This window comes from Balaenoptera acutorostrata, chromosome 6, assembly GCF_949987535.1.
Source record: "Balaenoptera acutorostrata chromosome 6, mBalAcu1.1, whole genome shotgun sequence".
Lineage (NCBI taxonomy): Eukaryota > Metazoa > Chordata > Mammalia > Artiodactyla > Balaenopteridae > Balaenoptera > Balaenoptera acutorostrata.
Genome location: NC_080069.1, coordinates 93,327,425 through 93,348,646, shown reverse-complemented (window position 1 = coordinate 93,348,646; position 21,222 = coordinate 93,327,425). Strand labels below are relative to the sequence as shown.

The 21,222-nt window shown below is 37.4% G+C and overlaps 2 protein-coding genes across 5 annotated transcripts in view; one reads left to right on the top strand and one right to left on the bottom strand.

Moving 5' to 3' along the window:
* The window catches only part of INVS (inversin), a 146,653-nt gene extending 131,315 nt beyond the window's left edge, over nucleotides 1-15,338 (bottom strand). For all 4 annotated transcript variants that reach the window (XM_007197065.3, XM_007197066.3, XM_007197067.3 and 1 more), the window contains exons 1-2: nucleotides 15,172-15,338; nucleotides 12,125-12,254 (exon numbers count right to left, since the gene is read on the bottom strand). In XM_007197065.3, the coding sequence (XP_007197127.2) occupies nucleotides 12,125-12,230 (106 nt within the window). In that variant the 5' untranslated portion in view covers nucleotides 12,231-12,254; nucleotides 15,172-15,338. The remainder of the gene's footprint in view (nucleotides 1-12,124; nucleotides 12,255-15,171) is intronic.
* A 179-nt stretch (nucleotides 15,339-15,517) lies between these two features.
* The window catches only part of ERP44 (endoplasmic reticulum protein 44), an 86,569-nt gene continuing 80,864 nt past the window's right edge, over nucleotides 15,518-21,222 (top strand). The window contains exon 1 of the mRNA XM_007197063.3: nucleotides 15,518-15,760. Within this exon, the coding sequence (XP_007197125.2) occupies nucleotides 15,704-15,760 (57 nt within the window). The 5' untranslated portion in view covers nucleotides 15,518-15,703. The remainder of the gene's footprint in view (nucleotides 15,761-21,222) is intronic.

Below are 21,222 nucleotides of genomic sequence, written 5' to 3'. Positions count from 1 at the left end.
AATTACTGAGCTTGCGCATCTGGAGCCTGTGCTCCGCAACAAGAGAGGCCGCAATAGTGAGAGGCCTGCGCACCGCGATGAAGAGTGGCCCCCACTTGCCACAACTAGAGAAAACCTCGCACAGAAACTAAGACCCAACACAGCCATAAATAAATAAATAAATAAATAAATAAATAAATAAATAAAGGAGGACCCAACTATATGTTGTTTATAAGAAACTCACTTGAAATATAATGGCATAAATAGGTTAAAAGTAAAAGAATGAGCACAAATATACCATGTGAACACTAATCAAAAAAGCTGGAGTGTCTATATTAATATCTGATTAAGTAGACTTCAGAGCACAGACAATTACCAGAGACAAACAGAAATATTATACAATGATAAAAGGTTCAATTCATCAAGAATACATGACAATCCTAAATGTGTATGTACCAAACCACAGAGCTTCAAAATACACATAGCAAAAACTGGGAGAATTGAAAAAACACTTGAAAAATTCACAATTAGAGCTGGTAACTTCAACACCCCTCCCTCAATAATTGTTTGAACCACTAGAATGAAAATCACAAGGATAAAGAATAAGCGAATACTATCATAAAGCAGCAGATATACTGGTATTTATTGAACATATTATCCATTGACAACCAGATACACAGTCTTTTAAAACAACCATGGGACATTTACCGAAATAGACCACAGATTGGTCATAAATGTTAACAGATTTGAAGAAGCGAATTCATATAAAGTATGTTCTCTGACCATAATGTAATTAAACTAGAAATCAATAACAGAAAGATAATTGGAAATCACTGAATATTTGGGAATTATTCAGTGATTAATTAATTAACTATGATTAATTAACTATGTGTTCAACACATAGACAATCCATTGGTTAAAGAGAAAATCTCAAGGGAAATTTAAAAATACAGTTAAGTGAATGAAAATAAAAATACTATTGTAAGATTCCTACCCTACACATGAGGGGAGCTTAGAAGAAAATATACAGCATTGAATACTTGTATTAGAATAGAAGAATAGTTTCAAATCAGTGATCTATGCTTCTACCTTAGGACCCTCTCCCCCCCAAAAAAAAGAAAAAGAAAAAAAAAGAGCAAATTTAACCCAAAACAAGCAAAGGAAGTACATAATAAAGATTAAAAGTAGGGATCAATGAAATTAAAGTCTGAAAAACACTAGAGAAAAATCAGTGAAGCTAAAAGTTGGTTCTTGGAAAACATCGATAAAATTGATAACTCTTCAGTCAGATTGATCATTAAAGACAGAGCAGACAAAAATTTCCAATATCAGGAATTGAAATAGGGATATCACTACAGAGCCTGTAGACATTAAAAGGAAAATAAGGGGATATTATAAATAATAAACAATTTTATGCCCATAAATTCACGATTTAAATAACAAAAAAATAGACATATAGATCAATAGGACAGAGGTGAGAGTACAGAAATAGACTCATATATATGTTCAATTGATTTTTTTGGAGTAACAAGTATTCTTTTATTTATTTATTTTAAAATTTTATTGAAATATAGTTTACTTACAATATTGTGTCAGTTTCAGGTTTTGAGCAAAGTGATTCAGTTGTACATACATACATACATATATATATATATCTTACATTCTCCTCCATTATAGGTTACTATAAGATATTGAGTATAGTTCCCTGTGCTATACAGTAGGCCCTTGTGGGTTATCTATTTTATATTTAGTAGTATGTATATTTTAATCCCAGACTCCTAATTTAATCCCTCCCTGATCAACTGATTTTTGACAAAGGTGCAAAGGCAAACCAATAAACAATTTTTTAAACAAATGGTACTAAAAATATTGGACATCCATATACAAAAAGAAAAAACAAACCAAAACCTCTCAACCTATACTTTTCATCATATACAAAAATTATCTTGAAATCAATAATAAATTTAAACGTAAAATCTCTATAACTACATAAAACTTTTAGAAGCAAACAAAGATGAAAGAAAATCTCTGTGACCTTGAGTTAGGCAAAAATTTCTTAGATATGATACCAAAGAACAATCCATTAAAATATCGATAAATTGAATTTCATCCAAATTTAAAACTCTGCTTGAAAGACACTGTTAAGAAAATGAAAACACAAGCCGCAAAAATTAGGAGAAAATATTTGCAAAACACATATCTGATTAAGCCTTCTATCCAGAATAAAGAAAGAACTCTTACAAGTGAATAATAAAAAGACTGATAATGGATTTCCCTGGTGGCGCAGTGGTTAAGAATCCGCCTGCCAATTCAGGGGACACGGGTTTGATCCCTGGCCCAGGAAGATCCCACATGCTGTGGAGCAATTAAGCCCGTGAGCCACAACTACTGAGCCCGTGTGCCACAACTACTGAAGCCCCTGTGCTCTGGGGTCCACGTGTTGCATCTACTGAAGCCTGCGTGCCTAGAGCCCATGCTCCAGAACAAGAGAAGCCACCGCAATGAGAAGCCCGCGCACCGCAATGAAGAGTAGTCCCCGCTCGGCACAACTAGAGAAAGCCCACATGCAGCAATGAAGACCCAACGCAAAAAAAAAAAAAAAAAAAAAAAGACTGATAATGACATTATAAGATGGCCAAAAGGTCTGAATAGACATTTCACCAATTAAGCATATGAAAGGATGCTCAACATCATTAATACACAGGGAAATACAAATCTAAACCACAATGTGATGCCAATACGCATCTATTAGAATGGCTAAACCAAAACCAAAATAAACCTGTCAATACCAAATGCTTGGTGAGGATGTAGAACAACTAGAACTCTCAGACTTTGCTGGTAGGATTGGTATCATAGATGGTACAGCCACTATGGAAAACTGTTTGCCAGTTTCATAGCAAGTTAAATATACACTTACTACATGGCCCAATAATCTCTTCTAGGTGTTTATTACTCAGGAAAAATAAAAGCATGAGGCTTATGTTCACATAAAAACCTGCATGTGGATGTTTATGAAAGCTTCATTCATTATTGCTAAAAACTAGAAACATCTCATTGTCCTTCAACTGGAGAATGACAAAAGAAACTGTAGTACATCCATACAATAGAATACTGCTCAGAAATAAAAAGGAATGAAGTACCGATCTACTCAATAACATGGAAAAATCTCAAATGCATTATGCTAAGTGAAAGAACTCAGTCTCAAAGGGTACATATTGTATGATTCATTTACACGGCATTCTGGAAAAGGTAAAACCACGGGACAGAAAACAGTGATATCTAGGGGCTGAGATGCGTGGAGGGATTGATGATAAAGGGACATGGGGGAATTTTGGGGTGTGATGGACCCGTTCTACATCTTGACTGTGGTGGTAATTACATGATCATATGTTTGTTAAAATTAAATAACTGTACACTGCAAAAGTGTAAAAAGCTCCATAAACTTTACTTAAAAACAACACCAAAAAAAAAAGATATCATGGCTCTTGCCATGTACTTTAAGTGAAAAAATTTTGTTACTTTCATCACAAACAATGACCAGGTATTCACACACTGGCTAAAGGTAATCATATATGAGTTGAGCATGAGGGAAGCCAGTTACTTTTAAGGTATTTTGGCATGAACTGCTAATGGGGGAAGAAAACTGAGCAAATGAAATATTTGCTTTGGGGAAATACAAATGCTAGATGAAGAAAGAGAACGTGTCACACTTCTGTCTGAGTTGTTTTGTTCCTGAAACTAAGCTGTTTTAGCTCTAAATATTTCAATATATATTTAAATTTTGTATATATTGGGACCCAGAAGTACTTCATAGCTTCTCAGATAACTCACTTTGCTAATCCATGTTTCCATGTATGCTGGTAATAAATCAAGAAAGGTCACTGCTCCTGAAATTTGAAAGAGCTTTACAAAATACTTAGGTTGTGTATAGCAACTACTGGAAGAGGCAGGGTTTTTGTTTTGTTTTGTTTTTTTCAGAATCTTGGTTTTGAAGATGAGGCAAGTTTTGCATTTGACTCAACATATCTGATAACAGAAGCTCTTATGCACAAGTCTTCTGAGTGGTCACGCAGTGCTAGGTATTATTTATTTATTTATTTATTTTTGCAACATCTTTATTGGAGTATAATTGCTTTACAATGGTGTGTTAGTTTCTGCTTTATAACAAAGTGAATGAGCTATACATATACATATATCCCCATATCTCCTCCCTCTTTGTCTCCCTCCCACCCTCCCTATCCCACCCCTCTAGGCGGTCACAAAGCATCAAGCTGATCTCCCTGTGCTATGCGGCTGCTTCCCACTAGCTAGCTATTTTACGTTTGGTAGTGTATATATGTCCATGCCACTCTCTCACTTCGTCCCAGCTTACCCTTCCCCCTCCCGTGTCCTCAAGTCCATTAGGTATTATTCTCTATACAAAGACCTCCAATATCTAATCCAGAAGATTCCAGAGATTCTATCACTGCATTTATAGATAAGGAATCATTTAAACCCAAACTCATTAACAGAACTAAAATGTATTACAGGTAGAGCATGTTCCTTTTATCACTTGAGCCCTTCTGGAGTGAAAATGATACTTACAGAGAATATGCTGTAGTAAAAGCTAGTCTCCAGTTGTCTTTCATGATTAACGGCTACTCTCTACCAGCATCTTATTTGTTAGCGTTAAGCAAAGAGAGTAGTACTTAGTATTAGCAAGATGATGGTAATTCATATTATAATCACTCCCCCCACCCCCACCCCAGTGAGATTCTTCCTTGGAAGCTTGAGTAAAGGAGAGGATTTAGGACCTGTGGTCACAAGAACAAATGTGATAAATGGAGGCAATCATCACACATCGGGACAATCCTAACTGATTAGGTTTCTCAGGGCCAAAGTGGAGTCAGAACCACGGGGGTAATAGGTCACTCTACCTCCCAGGACACCAGTTGCTCCACTCTTGCCAAGTCGGCTGTAAGATACAGGGAAACTTCAAGCCTTCTCTTCAATCCCTGACATACTTTGCTTTTGTGTGACGGGTATTTATACTTCCCAACAGAGAAGATTTAATTGGGTTATGTCACCACCATCCAATATGTTGTGCCTATAAGGAAAATTTCTGCACCTGAGGTAGCTGAAAGCATGTATCCCCTAGTCATAATTAGAAAAAGCAGCACTTAGTCTCACCTGGGTCCTGTTTTGAGTTGCTTTTCGGGGGATAGTGGTTCTATGGCTAGTTTCTGAGTGGTGAGTGTCCCATTAAGTTCTGAGCTTCCTGAATGAGAGTAACTGAGAAAGGCCTGTTTCTTTATCTAGCTACCCTACTCCCTTCCTTCGTTTCCTCAGTTACAACATTCAGCCAATACCTGTCCAGTCTCCACCATAGCTTATTTTGATGAATGAATTAAATGATTTATTGTTTGTGTCTGGTAACTGCGACATGTTATACAAATGTGGGGCTTATGAGGTAAACTAGTATTCACTGGATGGCAGTGCATTTAAATTTGCATTCCTATCAGGAACAGCTAATATAGGATGCAGCTGGCTAGTGTGCTGTGTTGTTTTAATTATTCCGGCAACCGTGGAGGTAGCCTCTAATCCATGACCAACGGGGGCCGGCATTCTACTTGCGCTCAGTCTGAACATAGCTCAGAAAGCTGAGGTGGAACCATGATTGCGCTACTGCATTCGGTTATTTGAAGGCTAGTTGAAGCAGAAGAGTCTCTGTATGTAGGTGTAGAAACCAGAGCTCCAGCCCTAGCAGTTAGAGGAAATGACTGTCACTTGTAGCAACAGTTGTGCCACTCTGCACAATAGCTATGGCGCCATACTGTCCAACACAAGTAAATCCAGCATTCTCTACTGATATCGTATTTGCTTGTTCTAAAATGTTACCTTTGTGTGGCATCAAAGATGCATTTATCTGTTTTCACCTACTTCTTACTTCACACCTTTCATATTGTCACCATCTTCTGTGGTCATTTAAAAATATCTGCTTATTGTAATAGAGGCAACATGGGAACAATGGAAAGAAGATAGGATTCATAATCCAATGACTTGGTTTGAGTTTCAACCTTGCATTTATTAACTATGCAACTAAACTGCTTAACTTCTGAGTCTCAGTGTCCTAATTTAAAATGAGAATAATAAAAATAACATGGGACATATTACATTTTGAGGGTACTTGAGATTTTAGAAAATATTTTTACATATCTCATTATCATTGTTGAGGTATCTTAAATATCATTTACACTCATTGCTACTTTGAAATTATCATAGTTGTTAGATCTGCCACTAGATCTTGCTATTTACTGTGTTAAAAAAATGATTGCAAGTATATTGCTACACCATAATTTGAAAATACTTTGATAACTGTATTTCAGTACAGCTGATTTTCTTTTGATTCTTATTATATTATAGTTAAGCTCTTAAAATATATATTTCTGAGAAGGGGTCCATGAAGTTCACCAGATTGCCAAAAGGGCTCATAGCACAAAAAAAATTCAGAAAAGTTCCAACTAGATAACCATTAATTTCATCTGTCAAGGTTTAGACCTAATCATCTTTCTTGTCTTTCTCATTCTCTATGTACTCATACATACGAATGTGCATGTATATGTAGACATATCTACCCACACATGGAGGCCCCATATGTTAGTGGTTAAAAGCATGGGCTTTACAATCAGTCTTGCAGGCTTCAATCTCAGTCCTGTTACTTATTAGACAAGTTACTTAATCTCTCTGCATCTCAGTTTCCTGACCTATGAAATGAGGGAAATGAGAGTACCCCAAACTCTTTGTGGTGTCTTGCTATTAAATGAGTTCATAAGTTACAAAATGCTTAACACAGTGCTTATATAACATAACTTTATGAATGCTGGCTCATTTTATTGCTATTATTAGTATGGATGCATATGCATATAAGTATATTTGTAAATACATGTATATAAGCAAGCATTTATAAAACATTCAATGACCCTAACCCTCAGTGACAGGGTTGAAGTAAAGGAAGAAGGAACCTGAAATAATGTCACTGCTCTACCACTTATGAGGCTCCTTGCCACACCCAACTACTGTGTTGGGAGATGTTATAAACAAAGAGAGACAATGATTCAGAGAGATTTATATTAGTGTAGAACATGGACAGGCCAACAAAAGTTGTAGTAGAATCAGAAATGGTGCTGCTTGGTCACTTCACCACTGCAAATGCCCCAAACACTGTTAGCAGTAATGCCAGTAACCATCATTACACAGTGAATATTTACAAATTATTTTGTTTGGTTTTCACAAAGAAAGCAGCATCATTTTTTTCTTAGCATTTAGAGCTTTTCATTTTGAGACATTTCTGAAACTATGTAAGATTGGATTATTTTACAGGAAATCCAACCTGATATAATAATAGTAATAAGGTTCTATTTATTGTCTACAATGTGTCAGGTGCGATGCTAGATGTTTTACAGTCATTATCTAATTTAACTGTCCCACAGGCAAAGTATTATAATCTATAGTTTACAGATGAGGAAACTGAGGCTCAAAAAGATTAAGTGGTTCAAGCCAAGGTAATATAACTGATAAATGACAAAGCCAGAATTCAAGACTCAGGTTTATCTGACTCTAAGTCTATAACCTTTCTACTACATTACATTGTATAGTATTAAAATGAATCTACTAGAATATATTATCAACGATGTCTCTGGTATTCAATTAAATTACTTGAGATGGATATTACAAGAAAAATCTACTTATGTATAAATAATAGTCATAGCATGTAAGGATTTTACTATGTATGTTTATGTTTTTAGGGCCCAGGACTGAGCCCTAATTCATCTGAATCTAGGATGTAATGAGTTATGTTAAAACATTAATCCATTGTATTACACTAAACACTAAGAATTGCTACTAAAATGATGTCTCATTCAGGGAAAGCCTCTTCACTCCTCCTCCTGGACAATGGGCAGCACAGAAAGTGTTCGATTTAGTTAGTTGTGTATGTAGAAAGAGATGCTCATCTGTTTCCATGGAGTCAAACACATCACGACATACTTCTCCATGGAAACGGAGAAGGGAAAACAGAAAATGCTAAAGTGAATGAATTCACTGAGCAATTGGTGAGCAAAGATTGAAGAAAAAATATAACTCATTTGTAGTACTATGTGACTAGTTTAGAAAAGAGAAATAGCATATATTTAGAGATAGTCACTCTCGTGCTATATAAAAGAAGGTACAAGATGCATTGAAATTTAAGATGTATCTTAATATTAAAAAAATAACACATTATTTGATAGGAATATACAAATGTTAGGAAATACCACAGAGCAAAGGTATTATTGTCTTTGCACGGAAGACAAAAATGGCAGAATTCTTAAAAGGTGAACAGCTCAAAGTCAGTAATGAATAAGGGGTTCCTTAGACAAGAAGATAGAAAACATAGGGGACCAATTTATAAATACATTTATCAGCTCTGTACTGGTTTCACATCATGATTGCTTCTTTGTTTCTAAGGAATTTTTTCTTTGGGGATATAAAATTATAGGAATATTTCAAGTTTTATTATGTAATACATTAATTTATATGATTGAGCCTGTATAAGTGTTTTGAATTTACAACATACTGCACACTTTGTTCCCTTTGAAGATTATATTTCATGTTAAAATAATAAAAGATTTATTTTATAAGATATGTTTTCTTGAGGAATTCTGACTTAAATAAATTTTTTTTCCAATGGAATTTAGTCCTAACTTGTCTCTCAATTCAATTCAACTCAATTCAGATTTAATCTCAGCCCTCTAGATGATTATAGACTTCTTGGGAGGAAAGGTACTTAAAGAATGATTATAATATTTATTTACTCCTTCAACAAATATTTCTCATGTGGCTACTATGTGCCAAGCACTGTGCTGGATTTTGTGTATATAATGATGAACTAAACAGACCTAGTCTACACTCATGGAGGCTCTTAGCTTACAGAGGAGAGAGACATTAAAATAGTCATACATATACACACAGAATTACAATCTGAGATAAATTTTGTGAAGGAAAACTGCAGAGTTCCAAGACAGGACACCGTGAACAGATTTCACTGAGAATGGATGGGCAGAGCAGGCCTCTTTGAATAAGTGACCTTAATGCTGAGATATGAAGAATGAGTAAGGGTCAGTCAGACAGAGAATGGGGAGAATAGTATTTCAGGCAAAAGCCCTGAGATGGAAAAGGGCTTACAGATTTGGGAAATGAAAATAAAGCAGGTTTTTCTAGGAAGAGAGTGGTGAAATGTGAGGTTGGAGAGGGAAAGAGGTACAGGTACACTTTCAAATTTTATTCCAGGTATAATGGGAAGCAATTAAAGAGTTTTGAGCATGAAAGTGACATAACTGAGTACACAATTTTTAGTACAAGTAAACATGGAACATTTAGCCAAAAAAGTCCAGAAAAGGCAAAGCTAAACTATAGTGTTTAAGATATATAACTAGGTGGTAAAACTACAATATAATTATTACCGTAAACATCAAGACAGCAAATGAGTCCAAGGGGGAGGGAAGGATGCAGTGGGGCTTCTGGGGGAACAATGTTCTGTTCTTTGACCTAGTGATGATTATATGGATGTTTGCTTTATATTTTTGTTAAACTGAACATTTATGTTCTATGGACTTCACTATATGTATATTTCAAAATAAGAAAGCATGTTTTATTTTCTTTCAGAAAAAGATGGATTGAGATAAAGAAGTGGGGATGAGTGCAGGTGGCTCAAGAAGCTTGGTTTTGGTGACAGAGGGTGATAATTGTCCCCATATCCATTCTCTCATTCTTCTTTTTGGGAACTGAACACCCTGAGTTTTAGCTGGGCATGATGCCATCCAGGGAGAGAGAGTTTTTTTTAGCCTCTTTTGTCCTAGGTGTGGCTCTAAGTCCACCCACTTCCAGAATGACAAATTGCTATTCTGCACTCTCTCCTTCCCCCTTCCTGCTGGCTGGGCTTGTGACTACAGTGGAAGAATCTGCCTTTGACCCAGAGATGGAAGCCACATGTTGAGAATGGCAAAGCTAAGCCCTAGCAGCATCCCTGGATGATTTTATGAAGCAGAGATGTTGATCCACCCTAGACTGCCCACTTACCTTTGTAGTGTTATGAGAATGAAACATAACATCTATCTTATTTAAGTCACTGTTATAGCAGTTTAGCCCATGTACTGATACACTTACACAAAGGAAAGTTGAGAGATATGGTAATACCTAGAGGGGGATGAAGGAACAGAGAAGGGATTTTTAAATAATGGAGACAATAGAGTATGTTTAAATGTTGATAAAAGAATATAGAATAGAAGAAAAGGTTGATGATATAGTAATCAGAGGTTTAAAAAAAATGGAACAAGATCCCTGAGAAGATAGGAAGGAATATAATACAGAGTATGTGTGGAAAAACTGATCTTTGACAGAAAGGGATATTTGCTCTATTTTAGCAGGGAGACAGAAGAAGATGGGTGTAGCTGTAGGTTGATTTGTAGATATCGGGCTGAAAGATGAGGGAGTTCCTATTTAGTGTTTTCATTTTTGGTAAGAAGCATAAAGCATTAGCAGAGAAGGGAGGGAGGGAGAAGCGGCAGTCAGAGTTTTGGTAGAGTGAGAAGATATGGAACAGTAATTATGGAGAAATGTAGTATGATGAACAGAGACTGCTGAGTGCCTTTTTGATATGGGTAGTCTTAAATTTAGGGTGTTACAAATCTCCCAGACAGGTTAAGTTGTTCAGGGCTTGGCAGAGGTAGATGGATTAGGTCCATCCAGAGCTGGGATTGCAACAGCCAGGCGTAACAGATGAGAAGAAACGGGAGTTTTTCCAAGGGAAGGATTTTAATAATAGACCATGGAATCAGGACTGAATAGGGACGAAAGTAAAGACAGAAGGAGACTGATGGTCGAAAGTGGAGAAGATAATGGATTGGGGGTCTCAGTGACATTGAAAAACTATTGTTCTCATTAGCAAATGAGCTGGAACTAATAGAGTTTTAGTTGAATGGTGGATGTTTGAATGAGTGATACAGAGGTGGTGGAAGATGTCAAATTCCAAACAGTAACTGAATGTAGGTAGCTGAGGTAATGTGAGGCTCACATCTCTGATAGAGAAGAGAAATCTTTACAGAGAATGTGGTAAAAGAATTTTGTCTTTGAAGATGAATTGGAGTTTGTTTAGTAGAGAAGAAGGTAAGGGGGTAGAAGGTAGAAAAGGGGAGAAGGAACAGATGTATAGAGAAAACTAAAGACAAAATTCATGGCATACTGAGGAATAGAAAGCCTAGCCAGCGGTTAGGGTGCATGGATAGAAGTTCCTGGAGAAACTGGAAATGTAGGGCGAAAATAAATTCTGAAAGAATAGGTATGGAAGTTCAAGTGGTGTTGACTTGATTTTAAAGCCCAGGTTGTCAATCATAATGTCACTAGACACCGGTATGTATAGAGATTACAAATAACAGAAATTTTTATTTTATTTATTTTCTTTAGGACTAATGACTTGTAAACATGTGGATTTGTGGTTTTTACAATTCTGGAATATTCTTACCCACTGTTTTTCTCCTATTCACTTTATTCTCTAGAACTTCTCTAGAAAGTTCTTCTAGAACCTCCATATTGGACCTTTCTCTCACTATAAGATAGGGTGAACACAATCAATTTCAATCAGTTGAATCAATGATATGGAGAACACTGAATCAATTTTAAATCATTAGTAGAAACTAACACACCATTGTAAAGCAATTATACTCCAATAAAGATGTTAAAATTTTTTTTAAATCATTAAAATTTAAATTATTTGTAAACATTAGTACTTTGGGTATATATTAAATGTTATAGCTCACTATCCAATATCTCATTCCAGATCTCTGCTGTTACAAAGATGAATTAATTCTCTTAGCACCTTAAAGTACATATCCAGATTCAATGCCAAACACACAGATATTTCTCAAGTACTTTTCATCTAGTCTTAACCTGTATTTTTAAGTTTCAGGACTTAATTTCTTTCTTGTCCAAGTCCTGAAACCAAATATAAATAATAATGTATTTCCATTAAAATGTGTAAGTAAATTGCAAATTAAGACTAAGATTAACAAACTTCCTTAGGACAAAGAGTTATTTTTAAAGTTTCTGTACTTAAGGGGAGCTTGGAGCTTACCTATGATAAGCTTGTGAAGAGCACCCTTATCTCCATTAATAGCAGCAGCATGAACTTGGGATGCTAATGAGGAACCAGGAAAGAACAAGTTCTCTGACCTGTTCATAGTCTTCTCAACAACTGGAACAACCTGAAATGATGATGCAACCAATAAGTATCTGTAGGAAATCCATCTCATCAGTTCTAAATGGGTACGTTATAAACATGGTTTACTAGAAATATTTCACCAGGATTCAAAAAGTCTACAGTCCTAGTCTTAGAATTGCCATAATGGAGTAAATTAGGTGACCCTTTGTACAAGTTGCTCATCTGTAAAATGAAAGGATTAGATGTTTCAAGACCCTTCTCAGGGGCTGAGGAAAAAAAAAAAGGCTGAATATTTAACATTAGACACAGGGTCCAAAAGTCACAGTGACTTGCTAAGTTAATACAGGTGATTTGATTCCACATAATACTAAATATTAGAATTGATATTGGGAATAAAGGTGATGACCAAGCCACAAAATAGGTATGATGTGAACTTAATTGTCAGGTTAGAATTACCTAGATTTAAGCACTAAATTAGAAGGTACCTCATTCTTTCTCTCATGCCCACAAAAGGAGGAATTTATATTTGTTCTCCCCTTGTGTCCACCAGGGAAATATACCTAGTTAGAGATCTTGACCTTAGGAACTTAACTTGGAAACCACATCTTTAGGATAAACCATGTTTCATTAAGGAAAAATTTTGCTCTGACTGGTAGTCTCATGTGGTCTGATAGAACCTTCTAGAAATGCATTAGCTGCATAGGAAAATAGTGAGTTCCTTATCATAAGAGTGTTTAAGCAGAGGCTGGATTATGTCAGAAATGCAGCGGGAAGAATTCAAGCATCTGATGGGAAGGAAAGAGGGGTAGTTTCATCAATGATCTTAAACTTCCATCCTAAAGCGAAGATGCTATATCAAAGTTCCAAAGTTGAATGCCTACAAGGATCAGGGAGGTAACAAGGGCAAGAAACACGGGGAGTCATGGGGAACATGGCAAACTGGAGCGTACATACCTATCTAAAGGGAGCAGCTGTTAATTAGCTACAGTTAGTATCTGCAATAAGGGTAAGCAAGCCCTCTTCTGATTTTACCAGAAACTGACACTCCAATCTCTGTGACTCCCAAGGATCTGAGAGCTTTGTAAAATAAATTTATCACAACCCATGAGCTACTACTTGGCTGTCATTGATGAAGATTTTTGGTTCAAGCTCTGCCTTAGAGTGAAAGCATTTTCTTAATTTTGGTAAAGTCAGCTCTTCATGGCTTTATTTTGCTGACAATTTGAGTTAACGTGTTGGCAGAAATTATGGGCGTTTTGAGAGACTCTGTCATGTCTGAGCATGTCTGTCATGTCAGAAAAAACAGTCATATGCAGGATTATATTAAAATGACTTGAAAGAAGCTACAAAACAGGGGTGGAGGTGGAAACACAGTAGAGGAGTAATTGCACTTGGGATCAAGATCCAGTTCTGTTAATAATATGGAGTGAACACTTAGGCTACCTCAGCTCTGTTTTTCTGTAAAATATGAAACATGAAATTGGTAGACCAGGTTGATCATTCAACAAGTTGAGTGCCAACTATGTGCTAGGCACTGTACTGAACTCTAATGCCCATCACTTTAGATTCTAGGTAATCAGAGTTTTAGGCACATCAGAATCACAAAAAACTTTTGAAAATAAACTAAAAATTGTATCTCAGTTATAAATTGGGTTGGCCAAAAAGTTCGTTCGGTTTTAAGTAACAATAAAAGACATTTTTCATTTTCACGAAGAACTTTATTGAAAAACGTATTCACTAACCAAATGAAATTTTTGGCCAGCCCAATATATTTATATATACTTCATCTCATAATTCTTAGCATTTAGCACAGTAACAGATGCTGTTGTTCAGTGAATGTTTGTTGAATGAAAAGTCATAGGCTGAGTGCTAAGTCCAGAGGGTGAGCAGGGTCAAAGTTTAGTTTCTTGGAGTAATGAGTTCATACTCATGAGTCTCCGCTCTTTTTTAATTCCTCATTTCTATCTCTCTGTCAGAGAGGTCGCTGAGTGGTATAGAGATAAGAACACTGGACTAAGAGAGAGGAGACCTAAATAAAAATCTTGGCTCCATCACTGTTTAATTTTGTCAGCCTGAGAAATACATTCTTTAAGGTTCCCCCTCCCCTGTTTTTTAAGCTCAAATGCATACATATTTTTTTTTAGCGCTAATGCTTTTTGTAAATTTTTTACAGATGAAAATCTAAACCACTTTAATTATGAAATGCTATACAATGCAAAGGTATAATCATCATTAACTAATTATAGAACAAGCCAGTGTAATAAATGCTCTAATAATTAAAACCATAGAAAACTAGTGGTGCTGTAGTCATAAGCAAAGGAAGAGTAATTTTGATTAGGACCAAATGGTTGGTTGTTTGGGACGTTCTCAGAGATGGCGACATTTGAGATGGCTATCCAGGTAGAGAAGGGGTTAGGGCCATTCCAGGCAGCAGGGAAGCTGAAGCAAAGGCAAGGAGTAGGGAGAACCACAGAAGAGTCAAATGCCTCACGGCTACTTAGTTGTGATTGTGTGGCTACAATTGGGGGCACGTGGACCTGGCTGGGTGTTAGTAGATGAGGCTGGAGAGCTAACGGGGTCAGCCAGGTGGTTCCTCAACTGCTTTGGCTAACGAATTTTTAAAATTATCCTGCAGGTGTGATCCATGTATTAGTAGCAATCACTCTCGCGCTGAGCTTTTCAGTTTACAACGTGCTTTCCCAGTCCATCCCACATCTATTCCTTACAGGAGCCCAAAGAGACAATTAGGGGTAAGTCATTGACACATTCCACTGAAACCCAGAGGGGTGGCTCGGGCTTTATAATGCAAGAATTAGCGCAGAGAGAAGAGGCAGCAGGCGAGGAGGCCAGTGATGGGAGGTTCAGGCCACAGCCCAGGACAGGAGGGTCGTGAGTTTGAGGCAGGGGCCAAGCAGTGCAGATCGATAGGAGCCTCCCCAGCCAGGCCCCCTCTTACTCACCCTCGCCTCCTCCAGGACTCACGTCCTGGGGGCGGCTCCAGGAGGCACGACCCCCACTGGGCCGCCCCTCCTTCCAGGGCAGGCCACTACATCCGGCTGGGACAGAGCCCACCGCGCTGAAACTGGCGGAACCCCTCGGAAGGCCGCCCGAGACTCTCGACCGCACAGCCTTCTGGGAATTGTAGTTCCCGCCCTCCGCCCTTTCTATCCCACAGGGCCCCGCGCGCGGCGGGCTCGGTGGACCAGGGCCGAGAGCCTGATGGGAAAAGAGTTCTTGGTGCCCAATGACGTGCTCTTTGAGAATGGGGCAGGACTACATATTCCGATGTGCTCCGAGGTAGGCAGGACCCGGAAGTGAGGGTGTGCAAGGCCTCTCTGGAAGTTGTCCGGGTGTTCGCCGCTGGAGCTCCGGGTCGAGAGGACGAGGTGCCGCTGCCGGGAGAATCCTCCACTGCCGCTGGCCCCCGGAGCCCAGCCCTTTCCTAACCCAACCCAACCCTGTCCAGTCCCAGCCGCGGACCCCGGCGTTACCATGAGTCCTGCCGTCTTCCTATCCTTACCCGACCTCAGATGCTCCCTGCTGCTCCTGGTGAGTGAGTGAAGGAATGACAGACCCTTCGACAGACATTCTTTCCTATCTTTTCCCCTGGTGGCGGGGACTGCACCCTACCCCGCTGCCTTCATTCTCGGCATCCGTCCGTCAGCTTCCCAGGCCCGGGGTTCCCGAGGCCTGAGAAACCACGGTCGGAGGTGGGACCTATAAACCGGAGATTAGCCCTGGGAGAAGGATCTGTGGGAGGGTCACGGCGAGCAGCGCCCCTTCCCCTGGAGTTCGGAGGTTGTTTCAGTCCAGAGGGGTCATGGACTTGGTGGTAGCCTGAGTACAGAAGGTCGGGGCATAGACCTACTGTTCCCTCCCACCCCCTCTTTTTGGGAAGAATGTGAAGCCGACAGGTGCTGGGGTCTTGTGCATCTCGCTCTGGAGCCCTGAAACGGTGCCCGGGTCGGCGGAGCCCTCTGTTGTGGCTTGATACGATTGGTTGGGAACCCGGAACTGGAAATTGGTTTGGTGTCCACTGGGGGAGTAAAGGTTTGAAGGGTGGAGGCTGTGATTACCAGAAAACCTCAGCTCAGAGCCTCCCTCAAATCTGGTTATACCTCCCGAAATTTAAGCAGAGTTGTTCTTCAGTGCTCCTGATTTGTGAATGACCAGGTTTTCTGCATGCATATGCACTTATTCCTTAACTTCCTCACCGGCTCAGCACCATCCCATCTTGTAAAGGAATCTTCCTCCAGTCCCTCTTCCTCCAAAGTACATCTTGAGGGTGCAGCCTAAGTAATCCAGGCTGCAGGTCAAATTGAGACAAAAGTGAAGGAGTAACTCCATGTGGTAAAATGATGTACCTTTAATTGAGCTAGTGTTATAATACGATATTTGAAGTACTTTAATTGTAGTAGGTTTTAAAAAAGCTAAATTTAAGGTGAACACTAAGTCGAAATCACTCTTGACAATGTAAAAAAATATAATTAAATGACTCAGAGGAAGGCATATAGCTGATTACCGGCAGAACTGGGATTTGAAGCAGATCTCTTGACTCGCAGTGCTTATTCTGCCATATCACGTTACATTTTTAATATTTGTGTTTGAAATAGTTTCTCTCTCTCTCTCCCTTTTCCCTCTCTCCCCATTTTCCCTTCTCTCCCCTCTCCTTCCTCTCTCCTCTCTCTTTTCTTTGTGATTTTCAAGTCATGTTCAAAGGCCTTTGAATATTTGGACCTTTTCAGAGGAAAAGTGCTATAAATTAAGGGGAATGTCGAAGTACTTTTGAGAACTAAAAGTTGCATATAAACATGGTCATGTTAAATGATGAAGTGTCTTAATGGGACTTCTTATAATTATATGGTAATGAATGGCTTCTCTATAGAGGAAAATACTCTGTAGAGAGCTGTTTCTTGGTAATTGCATTATACTCTGTGGCTCTCTTCCTTCTAGAAGTACTGGAATAATACTCATTGTTATCAGAGACCACTTTCTCTTTAAGGATAATAGATACTAATCTTTCCATATCCATAAACATGGCCTGAATTATGAGTTGTTTACCAGAAATTACTTTTAGGTTACAAAAAATATGAAGGGCAAAAAATCTTAAGAGACTGGAAAGAAAAGTTGAAATACTGAATAGGAAAACGACATCAGATGCACTGTTTGGTTGTAGAGCTAAGTTTAAGAAGGAGAAAAGAATTTATTTTGAAATAACTCATGCTTTTTATAGAAAACCTACAAACCCTGTTAAGCATAAAAAAGTTTTTTCTAATACTTTTAAAATCTAGTTAACATTTTGTACACTTATCTCTCTGAGTAAATGTAGCGGGATAGAAGACATTTTAGAGAATACCTGTAAAGGTTAGTAGGCTGGAAAATAAAGCCCAAGAGAAGGTTTAGTAAGCCAGAGTTACAAGTCGAGCTAGATTCAGTTTGAACACAGTATTTACCGAAGTAGTTTTAATAGTCATATACCAGTTAGCAAATATTTATAGAACATCTGTCTGATCGCAGTTTGAATTACTTATCTAACTAGCAGTTCTGTTCTAGTGATGGAAACTGCTTACTCAGTATCGCACCTGTCTAAAAATATACCCTTTATCTTCTCCAATGTGCTTTCTTCCTCCTCCCTCCAACTTCCCCTCTCAGACTTCAAGTTTATTCCCTCCCACATACAGCCATTGAATATCCAAGTTTCCCCCTAGCTGAGGTCATTTTTTTCCTTAAATGGCCTGCTATAAAAAGCCATATATTCTCTTAACCCAATAATTTATTTTTCAGGTAAACTCTACCTCAGCCCTAAAGAACTAGATCTATTGAGATTTAGTGGTGTTCATAAGATAACAGCAGAAACATAAAATCCTAAACTTCTGCAGGCAGGTAGCTTTTTTTTTCCCCCTGATCTCAAAAGCATGTTAGGACATATCATTCTATGCCTAAAAAGCCTTTCTGGGATGGGTAACTTAACACAGAAGTTCAATGTGATAACTTTTTTTCCCCCTGAGCTTTTATGTATAGATATCTTTAAAGTCAGGGTCTTAGAGAATGAGTTCTTTTATTTCAGGCTTGCTTTTTGAAACACCCCCATTGCCTTTAAATTATTTTTAAACTCCACTGAATTTGCAGCATGTCTTGGACAAAGTGCGGTAGTATAGGGGTGCACTGATTTTGGATAAATCAGAAGAAAAATTTGAGTCACCTGGCAAATGCAAAGAGGCATAATTCTCCTGATACCTTTTCTGTACCTCATGAATATTTATTGTTTCTGTAACGGTTTGAATTGATCCATTAGATATGTGATTACAACTTTAGTTTCTGAACTGTATAATCTCTGCCTCCATAACTGTTCATCATATTTTGTGGATGATTGGAATGCTGGAGACAGCAATGTTTCTCTGCTAAAACCCCATGTATATAATGTCTGGATTGGGAAATTCCTTCCCAGTTGTGTGCTCTTTTAAGGAGAGCTGCCTGAATCAGAAGAAAGCACCTGGCCAGATGTATCTTGGCATTATCTTTTCATTTTGCTATGTGACAGTCATTACTTGGCAGCTTATAGGATAAGTTAAAGGTACATTTCATTTATCACTAACCGAAGAATCAGTTACTTATTAATTAGCCCTTTTCTGCTTATCTTTCTGCCTGAGATGGGTTTATTCAGGATTAAAAGTGATCATTTTCCCCTTAAATTAATTATTTCTTAGCAGTTGTTCTTCCTGCATTGGTTGTGTACAAGAGTTTTGAAAAGCTGAGATAAGAGAAATAAGACTAAATTGGAATGAAGTTGTCTGATATAGCCTAAATAACCTTCTGTGGTTCAGAGGTTTGTAACCTGCTCCAGTTGCTTTATTGAGAATGCTTTCTTGTTAATCTCTTAATGGTTTATGTTTATAGATCATAAGTTGTTACTAGCTCTGATTGCCTTGTGCCTGGACATTAAGGCTCTTACCATTATTGCTCCTGGTTTGTTCAGTATGTATAAGAAGCCAAGAAGAGTTTGCTTAGGAAACTAAGTAAATCAGAGAGCTAAGTAAACATTTATTTAACTTCATAAGTACCTTAAAAATAAGTACAGTAGAATTCAGAGATGTCAGTTTTAGCCATTAGTGCCAATGATAAATACTGATTCCTACCTTCAACAAGAGTACTTTTGGAGACATGTAGTTCCATTCATAACTCAGTGAGTTATTTATCCTATTGATATGACTTGCCCCAGATCAGTGGTTTACAAAACTTGGTGGCTCATTAGAACTGCCTGGGGCAGTTTTAATACAATGATGTGTAGGCCCTATATCAGGCTAGTTATATCTGTGGGATCCAAACATTGTTCTTTGTTTGTTTGTTTGTTTTTAATTCCCAGGTCATTTGTTTTTTCTTTAGTATGTCTCTCTAAAAGATAAGAATTAAACAACAAAGGAAAAACCAGAATACCATTATCACATCTAGAAAAAGTAACTGAAATTTCTTTATGTCATCAAATATCTAGTCAATGTTCAGATTTTCCTGACTGTTTCAAAGAAAAAAAAAAATTTTTTTTAAACAAATTGAACATTCAAAGTAGGAGCCATATATGGTTCATACATCCCAATATGCTTATATGTCTCTTATAAAACTTTACAAATCTAAAGGCTCACTCTCCATCTCATTTTTTTTCCTTGTAATTTATTGTTGGGGAACCTGGGTCCTCTGTCCCGTAGAATTTCCCACATTCTGAATATTGCTGATTGGATCCTCATAGTGTAGTTTCATGTTTCTCTGTTCCTTTTGTTCCCTATAAATTTGTAATTAAATTTACGTGTGCTTAACCATCAACTCAATGTATGGTTAGGCATTTGTTTCATTTAGCTTTCAATTTTCAGGTTTTTAAAAAATATCTTCTAATATATAATTATGTAAAATTTACTGCTTCCAAAGCAAATCTTTAAAGCAAACTATGTTTACAGCAGGCTAACTTCTATCCCTGTCTATTCTACTGTCTTAACTTCCTCCTAATATAAGAAACCTTTAAAATTAAAAAAAAAAATTTTAATTCTTCCGTTTAAAAAGAAAATGTAAGCAATCTACTTGTACTTATATATGTGTATATTTGTTTCTCCCTCCCCTTGATAAACTCTAGCATATTATTCATACTTTCTCTGCCCACCTCTTTCTCTCCCCTTTTAAACTCTATAAAGTGTATCCTAGAGATCAGGATAGAAATATTCCCTATTTCTTTTAAACTGCTTATTGCTCCTCTGGGTAGATGTGCTACTATTGTTTCCATTCTTTTGCTTTAACAAATGTGTTACTTTGCAAAACTACTTTTGCTTGTGTATCTTTGATATAGATTCCTGTAATTGAAGTTACTCAGGCAAATGGTAAATGTATTTGTAACTTTGTAGATGTTGCTAGATAGTGGAAACTCCTCTCCACCTGGAGTTTTGCCGTTTTGAGTTCTCACCAACAATGTAACAGACTTTTCTCATATCCTTGCTAATAAGGTTGATGTCAAATGATTGGGTGTTTGTCAATCTGATAGGTGAGAAATGGTATCTCAGTGCATTTTAACTTGATTCTCTTTTCATGTGAGCTTTTTTATGTGTAAAGGCCATTTGCATTCTTTGACACGGAGTTCTTAACCCTTTATCTCCTTAGTTGATCCAAGGATGCAGCCAGATTGAGAAGCACTGGAATATATTACTCTATTCAGTAATATTTCTGATGGGTTAAAACTTGTAAAAGCCTTGGAAAAGATGTCTGATTGTCAGTTATTGAAAACATTTTCCACACTATAGTAGCTCAACTTGTAGATGCACTATATTTTACTTCATCGTTTGTTAAAATACTATTATTTTAATATAAATTACGGTATTTTTAATATAAAATATGGTTATTGGTCATCTCCAGCTTTTCACAATTGTAAAAAAAAAAAAATGTACAAATGATACATATACAATGATGTTCACTGCAGATCTCCAGATATATCCTCAGGTTAATTTTCCAGAATTGTATTTCTTAGATCCTATGGT